This window comes from Oncorhynchus kisutch, linkage group LG30 (assembly GCF_002021735.2).
Source record: "Oncorhynchus kisutch isolate 150728-3 linkage group LG30, Okis_V2, whole genome shotgun sequence".
In the NCBI taxonomy this organism is placed as follows: Eukaryota; Metazoa; Chordata; class Actinopteri; order Salmoniformes; family Salmonidae; genus Oncorhynchus; species Oncorhynchus kisutch.
In genome coordinates, this window is record NC_034203.2 from 39,608,867 (window position 1) to 39,633,192 (window position 24,326).

Below are 24,326 nucleotides of genomic sequence, written 5' to 3' on the forward strand. Positions count from 1 at the left end.
CTATACGTTAGTCTCCAGGCCATTCATGTCGATGGAGCAGTGGTCCTTGTCCTTGTGCTCCCTCTTGTGTTGGGGAGCGTGGGGGTTCCTCTTCCTCTGCTCCGGTCGTAACCCCTCCTCCAGCTGCATCAGACGAGCCACGTCCGGGCCCTCTGGTCCGCAGGGAGGGTGCTGGTACCCACCGTTCTTCTGGTACGTCATCATCTGCTGGATGCTGATCATGGGCTTGGTCTCACAGATCAGAGGCACCTGCAGGAGGGTACAAGAAGGAACTAATACCTTAATTTGTTGCCAGAGCAATGTATTCCCCATGAAAAACAAATCGATGGCCTGATTATTGGATCAAAATACATTTTTCTGCATCCATAGAAATAATCAGAGGACACATCGGTGAATAAGAAACTAAAAATGAAAAGGCCGACATTCACACGTGAATATAAGTTGCAATTGAAGCTTTGTTTTCATGTTCTTTAATGTCATAACATTTAATAATAGACCACATACAAATGTAGAAGAAAACAATCTGAGAATTTGTGCCGAAACAAATAATTCCCTGTGTTATTAAACAAATAGACGGCCCACGATCTCACTACAGGATCAGAGGTTTGTATTGCCTACAGAGAAATGAGGAAAATAATCAGGATTAAGTTGAGTGAGATAAATATAATTGAGAAGCTCATAAATATTAGAGTTAGAGGGTCAAAACCTAATGAACTCTGTGTGATTGTCTTTGAATATAATGGGAATGATAAACTTTCGGGTGTCTTTAGCAGAAAGAGTAAACGATAGGACTTTTAGTCAGATTTGTAATGTCTGTATTCAACAGAGAGTTTGGGTGATCGGAGGCAAATAAATGTTTGTGTCTCTTCTCGACCTCTGTAGACGTGTTCTACTGTGGTATGTACTACAGTGTAACATTCTCCAAGGTTCTGACCACTCCCATCTTCCTCTTCCAGCAGACAGTCAGTTCACTGTACGCAACGGAAATCAAACTTCCGTGAATGGAAAGTTGAGAGTGTCTGGCAGGCATTGTGATGGCAGGTTAGGGTATTTCTCACCTGCTCTCCTTCCTTGACAAAGTCTTTTCTACAGATGTGAGCCATGATCCCCGTGGCCAGGGCATCTCCCATCACGTTGACCATGGTCCTGAAACGGTCCCTGGAACACAAAATGCAGGTTCAGCTGCCTTGATGGTGTTGAGTGGTTCTGTGGGGAACTGGCACTGGAGCTGCAGTCCACACTTGTAGTCTTGTGAGACACAACACTATACAATTACAGTAGCAGGGTTTCTGTGGCATATTGACATCACTTTGTAATATATTTGAAGATCACCTTGTTGTCATAATGTCTCAGTAAAACATTAATACAATTTTACCCTGTAAAATACAACATCCTTTGTTTTGAAAATCAACACCTGAACCTTTATTGCTATATGTAAAAGCATTGATAAAACTAAACCACGGAGAAGACAAACTATACTTACAACGCCCAATCTACAGCAATGATGAGAGTGATGTCATCAGTGGGCAGGCCCACCGAGGTTAACACGATCACCATGGTGACCAATCCGGCCTGCGGGATTCCAGCTGCACCAATACTGGCAGCCGTAGCTGTGATACTGGAAACGAAAGAGGAAATTCTATTAGTGACCCTGACTGGATTATTAGATCTGTACTGTGTCCAGCACCTGCAAATGATGCCTCAGTACAACCCTCTAGTTGATTCTATTGTAGGCTATTGATCATGGCAGCATCCCAAACAGCATCCTATTCCCTATTTAGTGCACTACTGGGCTCTGCTCAAAAGTAGCAAACTGCATATGGAATAGGGTGCCATTTGGGACACAGCCCATGAGGGACAGAAAAAGAGGAAGAGAGAATGAAGAAAGACAGAAAGAGAGAGTGAAGAAAGACAGAAGACAGAGTGAAGAAAGACAGAAGAGAGAGTGAAGACAGACAGGAAGAGAGAGTGAAGACAGACAGGAAGAGAGAGTGAAGACAGACAGGAAGAGAGAGTGAAGACAGACAGAAGAGAGAGTGAAGAAAGACAGAAGACAGAGTGAAGAAAGACAGAAGAGAGAGTGAAGACAGACAGGAAGAGAGAGTGAAGACCGACAGGAAGAGAGTGAAGAAAGACAGGAAGAGAGAGTGAAGACAGACAGGAAGAGAGAGTGCAGAGAGAGTGAAGACAGACAGGAAGAGAGAGTGAAGAAAGACAGGAAGAGAGAGTGAAGAAAGACAGAAGAGAGAGTGAAGAAAGACAGGAAGAGAGAGTGAAGACAGACAGGAAGAGAGAGTGAAGACAGACAGGAAGAGAGAGTGAAGACAGACAGGAAGAGAGAGTGAAGAGAGAGTGAAGACAGACAGGAAGAGAGAGTGAAGAAAGACAGGAAGAGAGAGTGAAGAAAGACAGGAAGAGAGAGTGAAGACAGACAGGAAAAGAGAGTGAAGACAGACAGGAAGAGAGAGTGAAGACAGACAGAAAGAGAGAGTGAAGACAGACAGAAAGAGAGAGTGAAGACAGACAGAAAGAGAGAGTGAAGACAGACAGAAAGAGAGAGTGAAGACAGACAGAAAGAGAGAGTGAAGACAGACAGGAATAGAGAGTGAAGACAGACAGAAAGAGAGATTGAAGACAGACAGAAAGAGAGTGTGAAGAAAGACAGGAAGAGAGAGTGAAGGAAGACAGTGAGGCTCTGAAATCACTGGTTCCTTGGTGTGTGATGTAATGATCGAATTTGACCAATAACCCTTGACCTGTGATTCTGACATACAGTACACAGCATATACTGCACCGTACATTCCCCCACAAGGACACCGTATGTCCCCCACACAAGGACACAGTACGTCCCCCCACAAGGTCACTGTACATCCCCCCCACAAGGACACCGTATGTGCCCCACACCAGGACACAGTACGTCCCCCCACACAAGGACACAGTACGTCCCCCCACAAGGACACAGTACGTCCCCCCACAAGGACACTGTACATCCCCCCCACAAGGACACCGTATGTGCCCCACACAAGGACACAGTACGTCCCCCCACACAAGGACACAGTACGTCCCCCCACAAGGACACAGTACGTCCCCCCACAAGGACACAGTACATCCCCCGCACAAGGACACCGTATGTGCCCCACACAAGGACACAGTACGTCCCCCCACACAAGGACACAGTACGTCCCCCCACAAGGACACAGTACGTCCCCCCACAAGGACACAGTACATCCCCCACACAAGGACACAGTACGTCCCCCCACAAGGACACAGTACTTCCCCCCACAAGGACACTGTACATCCCCCCCACAAGGACACCGTATGTCCCCCACACAAGGACACAGTACGTCCCCCCACAAGGACACAGTACTTCCCCCCACAAGGACACTGTACATCCCCCCCACAAGGACACCATATGTCCCCCACACAAGGACACAGTACATCCCCTCACACAAGGACACTGTACATCCCCCCACAAGGACACCGTATGTCCCCCACACAAGGACACAGTACATCACCTCACACAAGGACACAGTACCTCCCCCCACAAGGACACAGTTCCTCCCCCCACAAGGACACAGTACGTCCCCCCACAAGGACACAGTACATCCCCCACACAAGGACACAGTACATCCCCTCACACAAGGACACAGTACCTCCCCCCACAAGGACGCAGTTCCTCCCCCCCACAAGGACACTGTACATCCCCCCACAAGGACACCGTATGTCCCCCACACAAGGACACAGTACATCCCCCACAAGGACACAGTATGTCCCCCCACAAGGACACCGTACCTCCCCCACAAGGACACAGTACCTCCCCCACAAGGACATAGTACCTCCCCCCACAAGGACACCATACTTCCCCCCACAAAGACACAGTTCCTCCACCCACAAAGACACAGTATGTCCCCCCACAAGGACACCGTACTTCACCCTACACGGACACAGTATGTCCCCCCCACAAGGACACAGTACGTCCCCCCACAAAGACACAGTATGTCCCCCCACAAGGACACAGTACCTCCCCCCACAAAGACACAGTATGTCCCCCCACAAGGACACCGTACTTCACCCCACACGGACACAGTATGTCCCCCCACAAGGACACAGTACCTCCCCCCACAAAGACACAGTATGCCCCCCCACAAGGACACCGTACTTCACCCCACACGGACACAGTATGTCCCCCCCACAAGGACACAGTACGTCCCCCCACAAAGACACAGTATGTCCCCCCACAAGGACACCGTACTTCACCCCACACGGACACAGTATGTCCCCCCCACAAGGACACAGTACGTCCCCCCACAAAGACACAGTATGTCCCCCCACAAGGACACCGTACTTCACCCCACACGGACACAGTATGTCCCCCCACAAGGACACAGTACGTCCCCCCACAAAGACACAGTATGTCCCCCCACAAGGACACCGTACTTCACCCCACACGGACACAGTATGTCCCCCCCCCCACAAGGACACAGTACCTCCCCCCACAAAGACACCGTACGTCCCCCCACAAGGACACAGAGATACACAGGCTGTTTGACATTTGACATGACATGGGCTGTTACGGTGACAATATTACCGTCACACTGGTGGTCATGAGTCATGACCGCAGTCAAATTAATGCATAATCGAATGGCACCCTGTTCCCTAAAGAGTGCACTACTTTTGACCAGAATGCAATGTTCAGAATGTTCACTCTAAAGGGAACAGAATGCCATTTGGAACACACTCTCTGACACTGTCTCTAGGGAGGGGACGTCACAGATGGACTATCGTTCCAAACAGCCAAACGCCACGGGAATAGAGTAGGACGCTACAGAAGAATATTAAAAGCCCTCCTGATAATTCTGTCGTGACAAGAGAGCTGAGTTATACAGGTCATGTGGGTGTTACTGCCAGGAGATTACTGCCTGCCTGGCCAAAGTCGGCTCGTGTCCCAAACGGTACCCTATTCTCCATAAAGTGCACTACATTTGACCAAAGCCCTATGGGCCCTGTTCAAAAGTAGGGCACTCTATAGGGAATAGGGTGCCGTTTGGAAAGCAGGAGTCTGTGACGAGTAGAGGAGGATAGGACTGCTTAATGTTATTACAGTTTAACATGTCATTAAATCAGGGGAGAGCAAGGCCATTTTACACCATAGGTCTACAGGGGGAGGAGCGTGTGTGTGTGTGTGTGTGTGTGTGTGTGTGTGTGTGTGTGTGTGTGTGTGTGTGTGTGTGTGTGTGTGTGTGTGTGTGTGTGTGTGTGTGTGTGTGTGTGTGTGTGTGTGTGTGTGCGTGCGTGCGTGCGTGCGTGCGTGCGTGCGTGCGTGCGTGCGTGCGTGCGTGCGTGCGTGTGTCTGACTGTCTCTGCTATGTAATAGCCACTGATTTAAGGATGTAGTTTACGGGGTAGATCACTGTGAAGTAAAGCCGTAGTACAGTCACATTTACGTTTATCTACGTGCTTGATTCAGTATAATCTCATAATATTCATTAATTCATCCTCAAAACTGTAACACTAGATTAATTTCTGTGCTTCTCAAACCGCAAAGCTACAGATGTGTTGGACTCAAAATAATTACACAGGGAATATACATAAACGGATGATTTAGCAAATCAATAATCAATATGATAATCAATGTGTTTCAATGTGTTTCAATGCAGGAAGTTCCATTTCAGTAATTAGAGCTTTCACTACAACCACTTCCAGGTTTCTGACCAGGAAGTCCCCCACTGGACACAGACGTCAGTTCAACGTCTAGTTTTGATTTACAGTTGAGTGAGTTGTCAACTAACATGAATTCAACGTGAAATCAACAGCACATGTCACCATGTCATTGGATTTAGGTTAAAAGTCGGTGAAATACCCTTACGGTGATGACTATTTGCAAATCCAATCGGATTTCCCACATTGATTCAACACACAGAGGGGTATAAAACCTTTGACTCAGCCAGTTGTTTCCCAGTGGGCAGGCTGTTTGTTGATGCCACGTGTTCTGATTAGGACTTCTTTCTACAGTCCGTTTGTAATTGTGGTGCTCCGTGCATCCCTTTTCATACTAAAGCTGGGGTTCAAATCCAGTCGCGCTTGTAGCTAACGCAGCTTTTTAAAGGCAATGTTACCGCGTCAGTGGAGAGCGAATTCAAGTTAATGCTGCAGATGTCGGCTTTACTGTCAGGCGCAAACACAGTTTTGGATTGAATCCAGTTAATAAAACACTATAACCCCTTTTTCAAGTAAGTTGTTTACCTTCTAAGACTATGTAGGCTACATACCTGTATTATGAAGGCTAAATAGGCTACATACCTGATGGTTATGATCTGGCCGAAGTCTAGCTCGTAGTTGTTGACCTGGGCGATGAAGATGGCTGCCACGGCCTCGTAGAGCGCTGTCCCGTCCATGTTGATGGTGGCGCCCACAGGGAGCACGAAGCGGATAATGCGTCGGTCGATGTGGTTGTTCTCCAGGAGGCACTTGAAAGTGATGGGCAGCGTGGCCGAGCTGGGGAGTAAATGATTAGATTAAACACTCAACTCTACTATCTCAGTAAGTAGTAAACTTCAGAGCTGGGTAAGGGTACTGTCACGCCCTGGTCAAAGTATTTTGTGTTTATCTTTATGTATTTGGTCAGGCCAGGGTGTGGCATGGGGTTTTTGTATTGGGGTGTGTTTTGTCTTGGGGTTTTGGTGTTGGTATTGGGATTGTAGCGTAGTGGGGTATCTAGCAAAGTCTATGGCTGTCTGGAGTGGTTCTCAATCAGAGGCAGGTGTTTATCGTTGTCTCTGATTGGGAACCATATTTAGGCAGCCATATTCTTTGAGTTTGTCGTGGGTGATTGTCCTATTTGTCCTTAGTGTTGTTGTTCCTATTTCTTTATTTATTTACACCAGTATCGGCTGTTTCGGTTTTCGTTACGTTCTTTGTTTTGTAGTTTATTGTATTGATTCGTGTTACGTTTGTTTGATTAAACCTGGATTGCAATCTACACGCTGCGTTTTGGTCCGACTCTTCTTCACCACACCTAGAAAACCGTAACAGGTACAAACAGAGGACCACCTTGTGACGCAGATCACTTGAAATGAAAAACTGTTCATCAATTTCTATTCATGACTTTCCTTGAAGTTATAATTTCCCACCTCAAAAGATGACATTTCCACCACAGGTAGTCTGTGTTTACTGACAGCCTCAGGCAAGAAAAAGAACGAGAACAAAAGTTTATAAAAAATCTTACAGCAAGGCGTTTGTCTAGTTGAAACTCAGTCTCCAAATTTTAATGCAATTTAGTCTGTGACACTTTGAAGGTAATGTAAACAATGTTTTCACTGAGGATAGTAATGAGGATATCAATGCCTTCCCTTGAAGCTAGAATCCTTAGTTGCTACATCCATTTTCTGACTTTTAAATGAGTGATATATAATCATTGATTCTTGAAGAATATAATATAGAAATGCCTAATGAGCTTAGTTCAACTGTCGTAGCCCATCAGAACCCCAAAATACAAGCTTGTTTATCTCCAATGTTTGTACACAATGTAAATGTAAACAAGCACTGTATAGCCTCAAAACATGGTGAAAACTACAATGTTGATGTCATGGATGGTCAGTCCTTGCATCCATTGTGCTGTCTGAGTTTGAGGTTATATTACTCCAGCCCGTTGCTCAGCTTTTTATCGGTAACAGGGGCTTTGTTATATTTTAAATGAAGGATTCAAGCTTTAATGAGTAATAATGACAAGAGAGATGCAGTCAGTCGGAGGGCTAGTGATTCAAGATCATATTGTTTTCATTTGAATTCAACCAAATTCTACTCTTATTTATTATTTCAATGACAACGATTCATACAACAACAGAGAGATTCATTGAAAGATACGTCATTGTCATTATACATTATACGTGCTTCTACACCTGCATTGCTTGCTGTTTGGAGTTTTAGGCTGGGTTTCTGTACAGCACTTTGAGATATCAGCTGATGTACGAAGGGCTATATAAATACATTTGATTTGATTTGATTATATTATATTCACACCACTCCTGCTGTCAACGTTTCATTATGGCTAGTCGAGGAACTAAAAGACACAGAAACAGCACTTCTGTGGGAGGCTCTGTAAACCACTTTGTGACAACTGCTGATGTGAAAACGGCTTTATAAAATATATTTCACTGATTAAGGACATCCTGACTGTAGATACTCGATCATTCTCAATTGTGTCCTAATACGCGAGACAGAAACCCAAGTATACTCTGACACAGTCCCGTCTGGTGAAACTAAATCTGTCTGTGCAACAGCCGGGTAGCTGAGGAGCAGAGACTAATGAAGAGGTAATATCACTCCATTACTCCATGGACTCCCGAGTGGCGCAGCAGTCTAGCACTGCATCTCAGTGCTAGAGGCGTCACTACAGTCCCTGGTTCTGAATCCAGGCTGTATCCCTTCTGGCTGTGATTGGGAGTCCCATAGGGTGGTACACAATTGGCCCAGCATCGCCGGGGGTAGGTTGTCATTGTTAACAAGAATTTGTTATTGTTCTATATATATATATACACACATATATACACACTATCAGAGCTGAGGAGCTGAGGAACTGAGGAGCAGAGACTAATGAAGAGGCAATAGCACTTCATATGAGCCATTACACACTATCAGAGGGAGACATTGGGGATATGTCCCAATATGTGACCATCGACTAAAGATGGAAGAGGAAGGAGAGGTGGAAGAAGAAGGAGAGATGGAAGAGGAACAAGAGGTGGAAGAGGAACGAGAGGTGGAAGCGGAAGAGAGGTAGAAGAGGAAGGAGAGATGGAAGAGGAAGGAGCGGTGGAAGAGGAAGGAGAGGGGGAAGGAATGAGAGGTGGGAGACGTGGGAGAGGTGGAAGGGGAAGGAGAGATGGAAGAGGAATGAGAAGTGGAAGAGAAAGGAGAAGTGGAAGAGAAAGGAGAGGTGGAAGAGGAGGAAGGAGAGGTGGAAGAGGAAAGAGAAGTGGGAGAGAAAGGAGAGGTGGAAGAAGAAGGAGAGGTGGAAGAGGTGGGAGAGGTGGAAGAGGAATGAGAAGTGGAAGAAGAAGGAGAGGTGGAAGAGGAACGAGAAGTGGGAGAGGAAGGAGAGGTGGAAGAAGAAGGGAGGTGGAAGAGGAAGGAGAGGTGGAAGAGGAAGGAGAGGTGGAAGAAGAAGGAGAAGTGGAAGAGGACGGAGAGGTGGGAGAGGTGGAAGAGGTGGAAGAGGAAGGAGAGGTGGAAGATGAACGAGAAGTGGGAGAGGAAGGAGAGGAAGGAGAGGTGGAAGAGGAAGGAGAGGTGGAAGAGGAAGGAGAGGTGAAAGCGGAGGAAAGGTGAAAGAGGAAGGAGAGGTGGAAGAGGAAGGAGAGATGGAAGAGGAAAGAGGGGTGGAAGAGGTGGAAGAGGTGGAAGAGGAATGAGAAGTGGAAGAAGAGGAAGGAGAGGTGGAAGAGGAAGGAGAGGTGGGAGAGGAATGAGAGGTGGGAGAGGAATGAGAGGTGGAAGAGGAAGGAGAAGAAGGAGAGGTGGAAGAGGAAAGAGAGGTGGAAGAGGAAGGAGAGGTGGGAGAGGAATGAGAGGTGGAAGAGGAAGGAGAGGTGGGAGAGGAATGAGAGGTGGGAGAGGAAAGAGAGGTGGAAGAGGAAGGAGAGGTGGGAGAGGAATGAGAGGTGGAAGAGGAAGGAGAGGTGGGAGAGGTGGAAGAGGAATGAGAAGTGGAAGAGGAAGGAGAAGTGGGAGAGGAAGGAGAGATGGAAGAAGAAGGAGAGGTGGAAGAGGAAGGAGAGTTGGAAGAGGAAGGAGAGGTGGAAGAGGAAGGAGAAGTGGGAGAGGAAGGAGAGGTGGAAGAGGAAGGAGAGGTGGAAGCGGAAGAGAGGTAGAAGAGGAAGGAGAGATGGAAGAGGAAGGAGCGGTGGAAGAGGAAGGAGAGGGGGAAGGAATGAGAGGTGGGAGACGTGGGAGAGGTGGAAGGGGAAGGAGAGATGGAAGAGGAATGAGAAGTGGAAGAGAAAGGAGAAGTGGAAGAGAAAGGAGAGGTGGAAGAAGAGGAAGGAGAGGTGGAAGAGGAAAGAGAAGTGGGAGAGAAAGGAGAGGTGGAAGAAGAAGGAGAGGTGGAAGAGGTGGGAGAGGTGGAAGAGGAATGAGAAGTGGAAGAAGAAGGAGAGGTGGAAGAGGAACGAGAAGTGGGAGAGGAAGGAGAGGTGGAAGAAGAAGGGAGGTGGAAGAGGAAGGAGAGGTGGAAGAGGAAGGAGAGGTGGAAGAAGAAGGAGAAGTGGAAGAGGACGGAGAGGTGGGAGAGGTGGAAGAGGTGGAAGAGGAAGGAGAGGTGGAAGAGGAACGAGAAGTGGGAGAGGAAGGAGAGGAAGGAGAGGTGGAAGAGGAAGGAGAGGTGGAAGAGGAAGGAGAGGTGAAAGCGGAGGAAAGGTGAAAGAGGAAGGAGAGGTGGAAGAGGAAGGAGAGATGGAAGAGGAAAGAGGGGTGGAAGAGGTGGAAGAGGTGGAAGAGGTGGAAGAGGAATGAGAAGTGGAAGAAGAGGAAGGAGAGGTGGAAGAGGAAGGAGAGGTGGGAGAGGAATGAGAGGTGGGAGAGGAATGAGAGGTGGAAGAGGAAGGAGAAGAAGGAGAGGTGGAAGAGGAAAGAGAGGTGGAAGAGGAAGGAGAGGTGGGAGAGGAATGAGAGGTGGAAGAGGAAGGAGAGGTGGGAGAGGAATGAGAGGTGGGAGAGGAAAGAGAGGTGGAAGAGGAAGGAGAGGTGGGAGAGGAATGAGAGGTGGAAGAGGAAGGAGAGGTGGGAGAGGTGGAAGAGGAATGAGAAGTGGAAGAGGAAGGAGAAGTGGGAGAGGAAGGAGAGATGGAAGAAGAAGGAGAGGTGGAAGAGGAAGGAGAGTTGGAAGAGGAAGGAGAGGTGGAAGAGGAAGGAGAAGTGGGAGAGGAAGGAGAGGTGGAAGAGGAAGGAGAGGTGAAAGCGGAGGAAAGGTGAAAGAGGAAGGAGAGGTGGAAGAGGAAGGAGAAGTGAAAGAGGAAGGAGAGGTGAAAGAGGAAGGAGAGTTGAAAGCGGAGGAAAGGTGGAAGTCACATGAGCCGAATACACGTCTACTGTACACAAAAGGTGTACAGTAGACCTAACTGTGAAATGCTTACTTACTAGCCCTTAACCAATACTCCAGAATTTTAAAAAAAGTAAGTAAGAAAGTATTTGCCAAAAATATATCCAAAATAATAATAAACTAAAGTTTTAAAAAACATGGCCTGCTGGTCCCATTATACATGTGCTTTCTTTAGCCAAATCTTCTATCATTGAAGGATAGACGATGTTGAACGATAGAGTCACAGGAGGTTGGTGGCGCCTTAATTGGGGGAGAATGGGCTTGTGGAAATGGCTGGAGTGGAATAAGTAGAATGGTATCAAATACATGAAACACCTGGTTTCCATGGTTTCCATGGTTTCCATGCGGTTGATGCCATTCCATTTGCTCCGTTCTGGCCATTGTTTTGAGCCGTTCTCCGTTCAGCAGCCTCCTGTGGATAGAGCTAACAACAGCACATAGGCTAAGTTCACGCACACGACCTGGCTAGTGAAAACATTCCTCTGTAACATGGCTACGCTACAGCAGGGGTTCACAAACCTTTTCACTCGGGCCCTCCTTCCACAATTGGGGAACATCCCAAGGCACAGATCTGGGGAAGGGTATTAAAAAAATCTGCAGCATTGAAGGTCCTCAAAAACACAGTGGCCTTCATCATTCTTAAATGGAATATGTTTAGAACCACCAAGACTCTTCCTAGAGCTGGCCACCCGGTCAAACTGAGCAATTGGTGTAAAGGGCCTTGGTCAGGGAGGTGACCAAGAACCCGATGGTCACTCTGACAGAGATCTAGAGGTTCCTCTGTGGAGATGGGAGAATCTTCCAAAAGGTCAACCATCTCTGAAGCACTCCACCAATCAGGCCTCTATGGTAGAGTGGCCAGACGGAAGCCACTCCTCAGTAAAAGGCACATGACAGCCCGCTTGGAGTTTGCCAAAAGGCACCTAATGACTCTCTGACCATGAGAAACAAGATTCTCTGGTCTGATGAAACCAAGATTGAACTCTTTTGCTTGAATGCCAAGCTTCGCGTCAGGAGGAAACCTGGCAGCAACCCTACGGAGAAGCATGGTGGCGGCAGCATCATGCTGTAGGGAGGATTTTCTGCAGCAGGGACAGGGAGACTAGTCAGGATCGAGGCGAAGATGAACGGATCAAAGTATAGAGTAATCCTTGCTGAAAACCTGCTCCAGAGCACTCAGGACCTCAGACTGAGTTGAAGGTTCACCTTCCAACAGGACAACGACCCTAACCACACTGCCAAGACAATGCAGGAGTGGCTCCGGGACAAGTCTCTGAATGTCCTTGAGTGGCCCAGCCAGAGCCCGGACTTGAACCCGATCTAACACTTCAATTCAATAGACTTTATTGACATGGCAAATTAAATTACTTATATTGTCAAAGTATAGATATAACATCTCTAGAGAGACCTGAAAATTGCTGTGCAGCAATGCTCCCCATCCAACCTGACAGATCTTGAGAGGATCTGCAGAGAAGAATGGGAGATAATTCCCCAAATACAGGTGTGTGAAGAATGGGAGATATTCCCCAAATACAGGTGTGAAGAATGGGAGATATTCCCCAAATACAGGTGTGTTAGAATGCTTATGTAAATGTGATATTTCCATTATAAATTTTTTTAATTGATAAATTAGCCACATTTTCTAAAAACCCATTTTTGCTTTGTCACTATGGGGTATTGTATGTAGATTGATGAGGGGGGACACACACAATGTTATCAATTTTACAATAAGGCTGTAACGTAACAAAATTTGGAAAAAAATCAAGGGGCCTGAATACTTCCTGAAGACACTGTGTTTGACCTTAGCGAGGCCTATATGTTTTTCCTTCTATCCGATATTTGCGAGATGCTCTTAATACACAACTGAACCATAATGAGTAAGGAACAATGAAAATAGTTTAAATAAACCCTATTTAATTCAGGAAAAATGTTTGTCACAGAAAATAGATGATTTGCACTATGGATCAGCTAAGATGGTCATTACCACTAAATAAAGGAAGTGGGACATTTTAGATGTGTCACAGAATGTTTGAACCCATCAAGGTGAGCCACAGTTAAAAAAAGGTTGGAACCACTGGGCTAGACAATGGGTTACGGTTGTGGCTGGGGCTACGATTAGGGTTAGGGTTGTGGTTAGTGTTAGGGTTAGAGTTAATGTTAATGTTAAGGTTAGAGTTGAGGCTAGAGTTGAGGCTAGGGTTAGGGTTAAGGTAGGGTTAGGGTTAGGGTTAGGGTTAAGGTTAGTGTTAGGGTTAGAGTTGAGGATAGGGTTAGGGTTAAGGTAGGGTTAGGGTTAGGGTTAGGGTTAAGGTAGGGTTAGAGTTGAGGCTAGGGTTAGGGTTAAGGTAGGGTTAGGGTTAGGGTTAAGGTAGGGTGAGAGTTGAGGCTAGGGTTAGGGTTAAGGTAGGGTTAGAGTTGAGGCTAGTGTTAGGGTTAAGGTAGGGTTAGGGTTAGGGTTATGGTAGGGTTAGAGTTGAGGATAGGGTTAGGGTTAAGGTAGGGTTAGGGTTAGGGTTAAGGTTAGTGTTAGGGTTAGAGTTGAGGATAGGGTTAGGGTTAGGGTTAAGGTAGGGTTAGAGTTGAGGATAGGGTTAGGGTTAAGGTAGGGTTAGAGTTGAGGCTAAGGTTAGGGTTAGGGTAGGGTTAGAGTTGAGGCTAAGGTTAGGGTTAGGGTTAAGGTAGGGTTAGAGTTGAGGCTAAGCTTAGGGTTAGGGTTAAGGTAGGGTTAGAGTTGAGGTTAGGGTTAGGATTAAGGTAGGGTTAGAGTTGAGGATAAGGTTAGGGTTAGGGTTAAGGTAGGGTTAGAGTTGAGGATAGGGTTAGGGTTAGAGTTGAGGTTAGGGTAGGGTTAGAGTTGAGGTTAGGGTTAGGGTTAGGGTAGGGTTAGAGTTGAGGATAGGGTTAAGGTAGGGTTAGAGTTGAGGCTAGGGTTAGGGTTAAGATAGGGTTAGAGTTGAGGCTAGGGTTAGGGTTAAGGTAGGGTTAGAGTTGAGGCTAGGGTTAGGGTTAAGGTAGGGTTAGAGTTGAGGCTAGAGTTAGGGTGAAGGTAGGGTTAGAGTTGAGGATAGGGTTAGGGTTAAGGTAGGGTTATAGTTGAGGCTTGAGTTAGGGTTAAGGTAGGGTTAGAGTTAGATGTAGGGTTGTTGTTGTTTACCTGGAGGAGGTTGCCAGGGAGATGAGCAGGGCCTGCAGGATGCCCCTGATGTAGACGATGGGGCTCTTCTTGGTGATGAAGAAGTACATGGCCGGGAGGATGAAGAGACCATGGAGGATCAGGCCCATCACCACGGTGATGGCATAGAAACCCAGCTTCTTCCCCATGGCTGACGGGTCATCCATCTCTAGGATCTTACCGGCCACCAGGAACACGATCCCGAACGGGAAGTACCTGCAGTGGACCAGGAAGGTAGCGTTTTTTTTGTTTTGGTTCTGGTCATGGGAGACAGGTTAGTTCTTGGACTCGCCCAGGTGATTGGCTGCAGTGGAATATAATATTAGAATATAATCATTTTGTTTACACTCCCGCACATATGACTATCTCAGCATGTTGTCTAATAAGATGTTATTGAGAGGACATGACTTTGGGTTGCTCTTCCCGTTAGCTACAACTCTTACCAGATCACTATGGCGACAATCTTCAGCACAGCCTCGTTTAAACTCTGACAGAAGTTGACCAGGGCGCTGCCATTAGGCCCCATTCTACCCAGCATGATACCTAGACAACAACAACAACAACAGCACATTGTGTTAGACTGAGACACCATGGGCCAGATTGATTTGCTAAAGGTTGTGATCAACATTGAGGAGAGAAAAAAAAGGCTAAATTAAAAGTTAACTGTCACTCAGGCTGTGGAGGAACGATGGTTATACTGTCAACCTGAATGACACTACGAGATAATGTGTCCGTGTGTCCGTGTGTGTGTCCGTGTGTGTGTCCGTGTGTGTCCGTGTGTGTGTGTCCGTGTGTGTGTGTCCGTGTGTGTGTCCGTGTGTGTGTCCGTGTGTGTGTCCGTGTGTGTGTCGTGTGTCGTGTGTGTGTCCGTGTGTGTGTCCGTGTGTGTGTCCGTGTGTGTGTGTGTCCGTGTGTGTGTCCGTGTGTGTGTGTGTGTCCGTGTGTGTGTCCGTGTGTGTGTGTCCGCGTGTGTGTCCGCGTGTGTGCCCGTGTGTGTGTCCGTGTGTGTGTCCGTGTGTGTGTCCGTGTGTGTGTGTGTGTGTCCGTGTGTGTGTGTGTGTCCGTGTGTGTGTCCGTGTGTGTGTGTGTCCGTGTGTGTGTCCGTGTGTGTGTCCGTGTGTGTCCCCGTGTGTGTGTGTGTGTCCGCGTGTGTGCCCGTGTGTGTGTCCGTGTGTGTGTCCGTGTGTGTGTGTGTGTGTGTCCGCGTGTGTGCCCGTGTGTGTGTCCGTGTGTGTGTCCGTGTGTGTCCGTATGTGTGTCCGTGTGTGTGTCCGTGTGTGTGTGTGTGTCCGTGTGTGTGTCCGTGTGTGTGTCCGTGTGTGTGTGTGTGTCCGTGCGTGTGTGTGTGTCCGTGTGTGTGTCCGTGTGTGTGTCCGTGTGTGTGTCCGTGTGTGTGTTTGTGTGTCCGTGTGTGTGTTTGTGTGTGTGTCTGTGTGTGTGTCCGTGTGTGTGTTTGTGTGTGTCCGTGTGTGTGTCCGTGTGTGTCCGTGTGTGTGTCCGTGTGTGTGTCCGTGTGTGTGTTTGTGTGTCCGTGTGTGTGTTTGTGTGTGTGTCCGTGTGTGTGTCCGTGTGTGTGTTTGTGTGTGTCCGTGTGTATGTCCGTGTGTGTGTTTGTGTGTGTGTCCATGTGTGTGTGTCCGTGTGTTCGTGGAACTGTCACTCATCCATAATGACACTACATGGTGTCTGGGGGCGGGGTTAGGGTTAGAGGTCAGTGGTGACGTCACTCACCCATTGTGGCGGAGAAGATGACGATCCCCAGGACGTTCATGCCGTCGCTGGTCCCGGGCAGCGTGCGCATCTGGACGTCTGGCGGGGGCGTCAGGTCCAGGGAGAAGTTCTGGACGTCTGTTCCGTTGTCGTCCTGGACACCGTAGATATAGACCCTCCGGGTGGTGCTCTCCATCAGGGGAGCTGTCACCGTGGGCGGAGGGGTCTTCATGATGGGGATACTCCTGGTACGGTACTACACAGACCAGAGACATACACTACATACTGAGTGGACAAAACATTAAGAACACCTGCTCTTTCCGTGACATAGACTGACCAGGTGAATCCAGGTGAATGTATATATGCTCCCTTATTGATGTCACTTGTTAAATCCACTTTAAATCAGTGTAGATGAAGGGGAGGAAACAGGTTCAATAAGGATTTTTTAAGCCCACTGTTCCTAGGCCGTCATTGAAAATAAGAATTTGTTCTTAACTGACTTGCCTGGTTAAATAAAGATACAAATAAAAATGGTGTATGTGTGCCATTCAGAGGGTGAATGGGCAAGACCAGAGATGCCTTAGAACAGGGTGTGGTAGTAGGTACCAGGCGCACCGTTTTGTGTGAAGAACTGCAACGCTGCTAAGCTGTATGTCATGGAAAGAGCAGGTGTTCATAATGTTTTGTATACTCTGTGTATGTACAGTATATACATTAATATCACTCTAACATGTCACGTATAGATATACAAGCTATGCATGGTGATGGTGCAGGTGTGAAACAGAGAGTTGGAATTTGTTAAAGAATCTGAATTGAATTCATTCCTGTCACTAACTGTCAGCCAAATGTTTGGTGAATTGGTTTGTGAAACATCCACAGACTTCGATTAAAATGATCTCATTCATATCCTTCTGTTAAACATGTGGTGCTTCACCACTCCTCCGTAAACTCTTCAGAAACGGAAACATTTCCATTTTACATGATAATGTCCTTCTGCTCACCTGTTGGAAAGTTGCCTGGACCAAGTTGGCTGGAAACATGTTGCTGGAAGGGACGAATATAGGAAAGTGTTAATAAACTCTAGAGCCGGCTGACAGGTTTCAGAAATGAACTAAAAAGCATGATTCACAGTTACTGTATCAGACGAGACAATGCCTCTCTGATTACACCTCAGGCAATGGACAGGGTCTCATACAGGTTCTGTGCAGCCAGTCATCCAAATACTCATTTTATCTCATCAGAGCCAATGTTGTGCTCTCTAGCCATTCTAGGGCCTCATTGGTTAAGCCACTCTAGCCACGCTAGGCTCTCATTGGCCAGGACTGTCTGAGATATGGTACTCAGTCGCTCTGGAAGATGAGAGGAGAAGAGTAAGGGAGGGAGGAACCAACAAGCGGGCGGCCACGTAAAGTCACTCCTTCCTGGGCGACAGGTGGGGAAGAAAAGCTAGCCAACCGTATTGGCCCAGCAGTCCCACGCCACGTGTCTTATCTGCTAGTTCCAACAGGAATCTTAGTTGCTGTTTTAAAAGGGTCTTATCTGCTAGTTCCAACAGGAATCTTAGTTGCTGTTTTAAAAGGGTCTTATCTGCTAGTTCCAACAGGAATCTTAGTTGCTGTTTTAAAAGGGTCTTATCTGCTTGGGATCAGAACTAAACCCTGACCTCAATGTCACTAATTAAACCTAATTACATCACACACTTTCATACACACCACATTAAACACACACACACACACACACACACACACACACACACACACACACACACACACACACACACACACACACACACACACACACACACACACACACACACACACACACACACACACACACACACACACACACACACACACACACACACTCACACACACACACAGTACACACACATCAAGTGGCAGGATAGGTGAGGGAAGGAAGTCTCTAAAAGAGTCTTAGGGTTCATCCTGACAGACAGACAGACGTGATCCCTCAGTCTGGCCTCATGTACCATATTACCCTGTCTAGGTAGATAACAGACAGACAAACAGACAGACAGACAGACAGACAGACAGACAGACAGGATCCCTCAGTCTGGCCTCATATCAAATCAAATCAAATCGATTTATATAGCCCTTCGTACATCAGCTGATATCTCAAAGTGCTGTACAGAAACCCAGCCTAAAACCCCAAACAGCAAGCAATGCAGGTGTAGAAGCACGGTGGCTTGGAAAAACTCACTAGAAAGGCCAAAACCCCCTCCACCCCTCCACCCTTCCATCCCCTCCACCCCTCCATCCCCATCCCCTCCACCCCTCCATCCCCTCCACCCCTCCACCCACATCCCCTCCAACCCCATCCCCTCCACCTCTCCACCCCCATCCCCTCCACCCCTCCATTCCCATCCCCTCCACCCCTCCATCCCCATCCCCATCCCCTCCACCCCACCACCCCTGACCCATTCTGACCCATTGTTGAGAGATGAGGTGAAGCTAAGAGCAGGAAGCCCCGTTAGCTTCCTGTTACAATCTCACATGCATGCAGGCAGACACACACACACACACAGTCTTGTCCCCCAAAAATATTTTTCTAAAGCCTGCCTCAAACACAAAGGTCTCTTGATGGGAGTCTTATGAATCTGCAGTAACCAGGTTAATGTGTAAGGCACTTGTAAACAAAATGTTGCTTTCATAAAAAAAAAGTGCTATGTAAAATGACTTGATTGATTGAGCGGCAAAGCCATTCAAATGTCAACAGTCGTAGAGTACAGAGGCTTGAAGAAAAAGTGATATTCCTGTTTGAATATGTACTGAGGAAACAAATGTGTTTATTGTAAACGTGAATAAGAAAAACCCTTGAACCTTCAATGTAGGCTGACATTAAAACAATCCAATTACATTGGACACAACAACAAAGGTCAAAGGTAAATTTAATTATCTGTCTCTTACCGAATCAGATCAAGCAGGGCATCAGCGGAGCTCATGATTGGCTTGCCGCTGTCCTCGTTGTCCTCCTTCTGGGCGGCGCCCCCTGGGTGGATGATGGTAACCATGAGGATGCCCACCACCACCGCCACGAAGGTGGTCCACAGGTAGTAGGAGACGGTCATGATGCCCAGGCGGCTGGAACACTTGGCATCCAGGGCTGCCAGCCCCGACATCAAACTAGAGAGAAGAACAGAACGGTTAGGAGGAAGGAGCCAGACTGGTAATCCACAAAGAGAATAAGAGAAACAATAATAAACTATAAGAATAACAATCATAATAAAACTGTAGACAGCGAGTCGAAAGAGAGAGAGATGGGTGGAAACAGAATGGGTCAGGAAAGAGAGAGAGATGGTGGAAACAGAATGGGTCAGGAAAGAGAGAGAGATGGGTGGAAACAGAATGGGTCAGGAAAGAGAGAGAGATGGGTGGAAACAGAATGGATCAGGAAAGAGAGAGAGATGGTGGAAACAGAATGGATCAGGAAAGAGAGAGAGATGGGTGGAAACAGAATGGGTCAGGAAAGAGAGAGAGATGGGTGGAAACAGAATGGATCAGGAAAGAGAGAGAGATGGGTGGAAACAGAATGGGTCAGGAAAGAGAGAGAGATGGGTGGAAACAGAATGGGTCAGGAAAGAGAGAGAGATGGGTGGAAACAGAATGGGTCAGGAAAGAGAGAGATGGGTGGAAACAGAATGGGTCAGGAAAGAGAGAGAGATGGTGGAAACAGAATGGGTCAGGAAAGAGAGAGAGATGGGTGGAAACAGAATGGGTCAGGAAAGAGAGAGAGATGGGTGGAAACAGAATGGGTCAGGAAAGAGAGAGAGATGGGTGGAAACAGAATGGGTCAGGAAAGAGAGAGAGATGGTGGAAACAGAATGGGTCAGGAAAGAGAGAGAGATGGTGGAAACAGAATGGGTCAGGAAAGAGAGAGAGATGGGTGGAAACATAATGGGTCAGGAAAGAGAGAGAGATGGGTGGAAACAGAATGGGTCAGGAAAGAGAGAGAGAGATGGGTGGAAACAGAATGGGTCAGGAAAGAGAGAGAGATGGGTGGAAACAGAATGGGTCAGGAAAGAGAGAGAGATGGGTGGAAACAGAATGGGTCAGGAAAGAGAGAGAGATGGGTGTAAACAGAATGGGTCAGGAAAGAGAGAGAGATGGGTGGAAACAGAATGGGTCAGGAAAGAGAGAGAGATGGGTGGAAACAGAATGGGTCAGGAAAGAGAGAGAGATGGGTGGAAACAGAATGGGTCAGGAAAGAGAGAGAGATGGGTGGAAACAGAATGGGTCAGGAAAGAGAGAGAGAGATGGGTGGAAGCAGAATGGGTCAGGAAAGAGAGAGAGATGGGTGGAAACAGAATGGGTCAGGAAAGAGAGAGAGAGATGGGTGGAAACAGAATGGATCAGGAAAGAGAGAGAGATGGGTGGAAACAGAATGGGTCAGGAAAGAGAGAGAGATGGGTGGAAACAGAATGGGTCAGGAAAGAGAGAGAGATGGGTGGAAACAGAATGGGTCAGGAAAGAGAGAGAGAGATGGGTGGAAACAGAATGGGTCAGGAAAGAGAGAGAGAGATGGGTGGAAGCAGAATGGGTCAGGAAAGAGAGAGAGATGGGTGGAAACAGAATGGGTCAGGAAAGAGAGAGAGCGATGGGTGGAAACAGAATGGATCAGGAAAGAGAGAGAGATGTGTGGAAACAGAATGGGTCAGGAAAGAGAGAGAGATGGGTGGAAACAGAATGGGTCAGGAAAGAGAGAGAGATGGTGGAAACAGAATGGGTCAGGAAAGAGAGAGAGATGGGTGGAAACAGAATGGGTCAGGAAAGAGAGAGAGATGGGTGGAAACAGAATGGGTCAGGAAAGAGAGAGAGATGGTGGAAACAGAATGGGTCAGGAAAGAGAGAGAGATGGTGGAAACAGAATGGGTCAGGAAAGAGAGAGAGATGGGTGGAAACAGAATGGGTCAGGAAAGAGAGAGAGATGGGTGGAAACAGAATGGGTCAGGAAAGAGAGAGAGAGATGGGTGGAAGCAGAATGGGTCAGGAAAGAGAGAGAGATGGGTGGAAACAGAATGGGTCAGGAAAGAGAGAGAGCGATGGGTGGAAACAGAATGGATCAGGAAAGAGAGAGAGATGTGTGGAAACAGAATGGGTCAGGAAAGAGAGAGAGATGGGTGGAAACAGAATGGGTCAGGAAAGAGAGAGAGATGGTGGAAACAGAATGGGTCAGGAAAGAGAGAGAGATGGGTGGAAACAGAATGGGTCAGGAAAGAGAGAGAGATGGGTGGAAACAGAATGGGTCAGGAAAGAGAGAGAGATGGTGGAAACAGAATGGGTCAGGAAAGAGAGAGAGATGGTGGAAACAGAATGGGTCAGGAAAGAGAGAGAGATGGGTGGAAACAGAATGGGTCAGGAAAGAGAGAGAGATGGGTGGAAACAGAATGGGTCAGGAAAGAGAGAGAGATGGTGGAAACAGAATGGGTCAGGAAAGAGAGAGCTCAGTGGTAAAGGTTGGTGAAATGTTTAGCTACATGCTGTTCTCTTCTTTATAGTGCATAGCGACATTCATGCTAAATGCACTTTTTAAGTCATGTTTAATTTGAAGCTTCTTTGAGAGCTTCAGCCATGGGGATTTTAGAAAAAGTTTGGTGTCGATTAAGAGCATACATTTCTGCCCACTAACTTTCCCAGGAAAATGTCATTGGCACACACATCAAATATACACAGAAACCGATAAAAGTTGATATGTGAAATGAACATGTAAGAGAGAGAAATAAGTCAAGAGACCCACCACTCAAAGCAAAGTGTAAAACCCTTGAGGACATCATGTCCAACATTACAGCACCTTCCATCCCACCAAGGAACTCAACTTGGTAATAACTATTCATGTAATATTGAATCCCTGAGATTCTGTACTTGCTTTCCAGTCCTGGTTTTAAATACTATTTCAAGTCTTTCAAATATTTTTGAGAGTTTGCTCTAGCCTGTCTGGGTGTGCAGTTCTGACACTATTCCATTGGTCCAGTAGGACAGACAAGCTCAATCAAGCACAGATACAGTATTTGAATGATTTAAATCCAGGTCTGCTGCTCTCAGTGAGATAGTGTGCTAGATAGTGTGCTAGATAGTGTGCTAGATAGTGTGATAGATAGTGTGATATATAGTGTGGTAGATAGTGTGATAGATAGTGTGATATATAGTGTGATAGATAGTGTGATATATAGTGTGATAGATAGTGTGATATATAGTGTGGTAGATAGTGTGGTAGATAGTGTGGTAGATAGTGTGATAGATAGTGTGCTAGATAGTGTGCTAGATAGTGTGCTAGATAGTGTGCTAGATAGTGTGATAGATAGTGTGCTAGATAGTGTGCTAGATAGTGTGCTAGATAGTGTGGTAGATAGTGTGCTAGATAGTGTGCTAGATAGTGTGGTAGATAGTGTGCTAGATAGTGTGCTAGATAGTGTGACAGATAGTGTGCTAGATAGTGTGATAGATAGTGTGATAGATAGTGTGATATATAGTGTGGTAGATAGTGTGATAGATAGTGTGATATATAGTGTGATAGATAGTGTGATATATAGTGTGATAGATAGTGTGATATATAGTGTGGTAGATAGTGTGGTAGATAGTGTGGTAGATAGTGTGGTAGATAGTGTGATAGATAGTGTGCTAGATAGTGTGCTAGATAGTGTGCTAGATAGTGTGCTAGATAGTGTGGTAGATAGTGTGCTAGATAGTGTGCTAGAAAGTGTGCTAGATAGTGTGCTAGATAGTGTGGTAGATAGTGTGCTAGATAGTGTGCTAGATAGTGTGCTAGATAGTGTGGTAGATAGTGTGGTAGATAGTGTGCTAGATAGTGTGCTAGATAGTGTGCTAGATAGTGTGGTAGATAGTGTGGTAGATAGTGTGGTAGATAGTGTGCTAGATAGTGTGCTAGATAGTGTGCTAGATAGTGTGGTAGATAGTGTGGTAGATAGTGTGATAGATAGTGTGATATATAGTGTGATAGATAGTGTGATATATAGTGTGATAGATAGTGTGATATATAGTGTGATATATAGTGTGATATATAGTGTGATATATAGTGTGGTAGATAGTGTGCTAGATAGTGTGGTAGATAGTGTGCTAGATAGTGTGCTAGATAGTGTGATAGATAGTGTGGTAGATAGTGTGCTAGATAGTGTGGTAGATAGTGTGCTAGATAGTGTGGTAGATAGTGTGCTAGATAGTGTGCTAGATAGTGTGGTAGATAGTGTGGTAGATAGTGTGCTAGATAGTGTGCTAGATAGTGTGCTAGATAGTGTGATATATAGTGTGGTAGATAGTGTGATAGATAGTGTGGTAGATAGTGTGGTAGATAGTGTGGTAGATAGTGTGGTAGATAGTGTGATATATAGTGTGATAGATAGTGTGGTAGATAGTGTGATAGATAGTGTGCTAGATAGTGTGCTAGATAGTGTGCTAGATAGTGTGATAGATAGTGTGATAGATAGTGTGATATATAGTGTGGTAGATAGTGTGATAGATAGTGTGATAGATAGTGTGATAGATAGTGTGATATATAGTGTGATATATAGTGTGATAGATAGTGTGGTAGATAGTGTGGTAGATAGTGTGATATATAGTGTGATAGATAGTGTGGTAGATAGTGTGATAGATAGTGTGGTAGATAGTGTGGTAGATATTGTGGTAGATAGTGTGGTAGATAGTGTGATAGATAGTGTGATATATAGTGTGATATATAGTGTGGTAGATCGTGTGGTAGATCGTGTGGTAGATATCGTGGTAGATAGTGTGATAGATAGTGTGGTAGATAGTGTGATCGATAGTGTTGTAGATAGTGTGATCGATAGTGTGGTAGATAGTGTTGTAGATAGTGTGATCGATAGTGTGGTAGATAGTGTGATAGATAGTCAAATCAAATCAAATCAAATTGTATTTGTCACATACACATGGTTAGCAGATGTTAATGCGAGTGTAGCGAAATGCTTGTGCTTCTAGTTCCGACAATGCAGTAATAACCAACAAGTAATCTAACTAACAATTCCAAAACTACTGTCTTATACACAGTGTAAGGGGATAAAGAATATGTACATAAGGATATATGAATGAGTGATGGTACAGAGCAGCATAGGCAAGATACAGTATATGGTATCGAGTACAGTATATACATATGAGATGAGTATGTAAACAAAGTGGCATAGTTAAAGTGGCTAGTGATACATGTATTACATAAGGATGCAGTCGATGATATAGAGTACAGTATATACATATGCATATGAGATGAATAATGTAGGGTAAGTAACATTATATAAGGTAGCATTGTTTAAAGTGGCTAGTGATATATTTACATAATTTCCCATCAATTCCCATTATTAAAGTGATA

At 46.2% G+C, this 24,326-nt stretch overlaps 2 protein-coding genes across 2 annotated transcripts in view; both read right to left on the reverse strand.

Moving 5' to 3' along the window:
* slc1a7a (solute carrier family 1 member 7a) lies at window positions 1-17,014 on the reverse strand. The gene is made up of 8 exons (XM_031810116.1): window positions 16,976-17,014; window positions 15,996-16,230; window positions 14,708-14,807; window positions 14,247-14,480; window positions 6,301-6,495; window positions 1,484-1,618; window positions 1,059-1,158; window positions 1-249 (listed from the first exon to the last, which is right to left on the reverse strand). Exons 1-8 carry the CDS (start codon window positions 17,012-17,014, stop codon window positions 1-3), a joined length of 1,287 nt encoding a protein of 428 aa, XP_031665976.1.
* Window positions 17,015-18,897: 1,883 nt separating this feature from the next.
* LOC116358599 (excitatory amino acid transporter 5-like) overlaps window positions 18,898-24,326 on the reverse strand; it is a 55,671-nt gene continuing 50,242 nt past the window's right edge. The window contains exon 3 of the mRNA XM_031810117.1: window positions 18,898-19,117. Within this exon, the coding sequence (XP_031665977.1) occupies window positions 18,898-19,117 (220 nt within the window). The remainder of the gene's footprint in view (window positions 19,118-24,326) is intronic.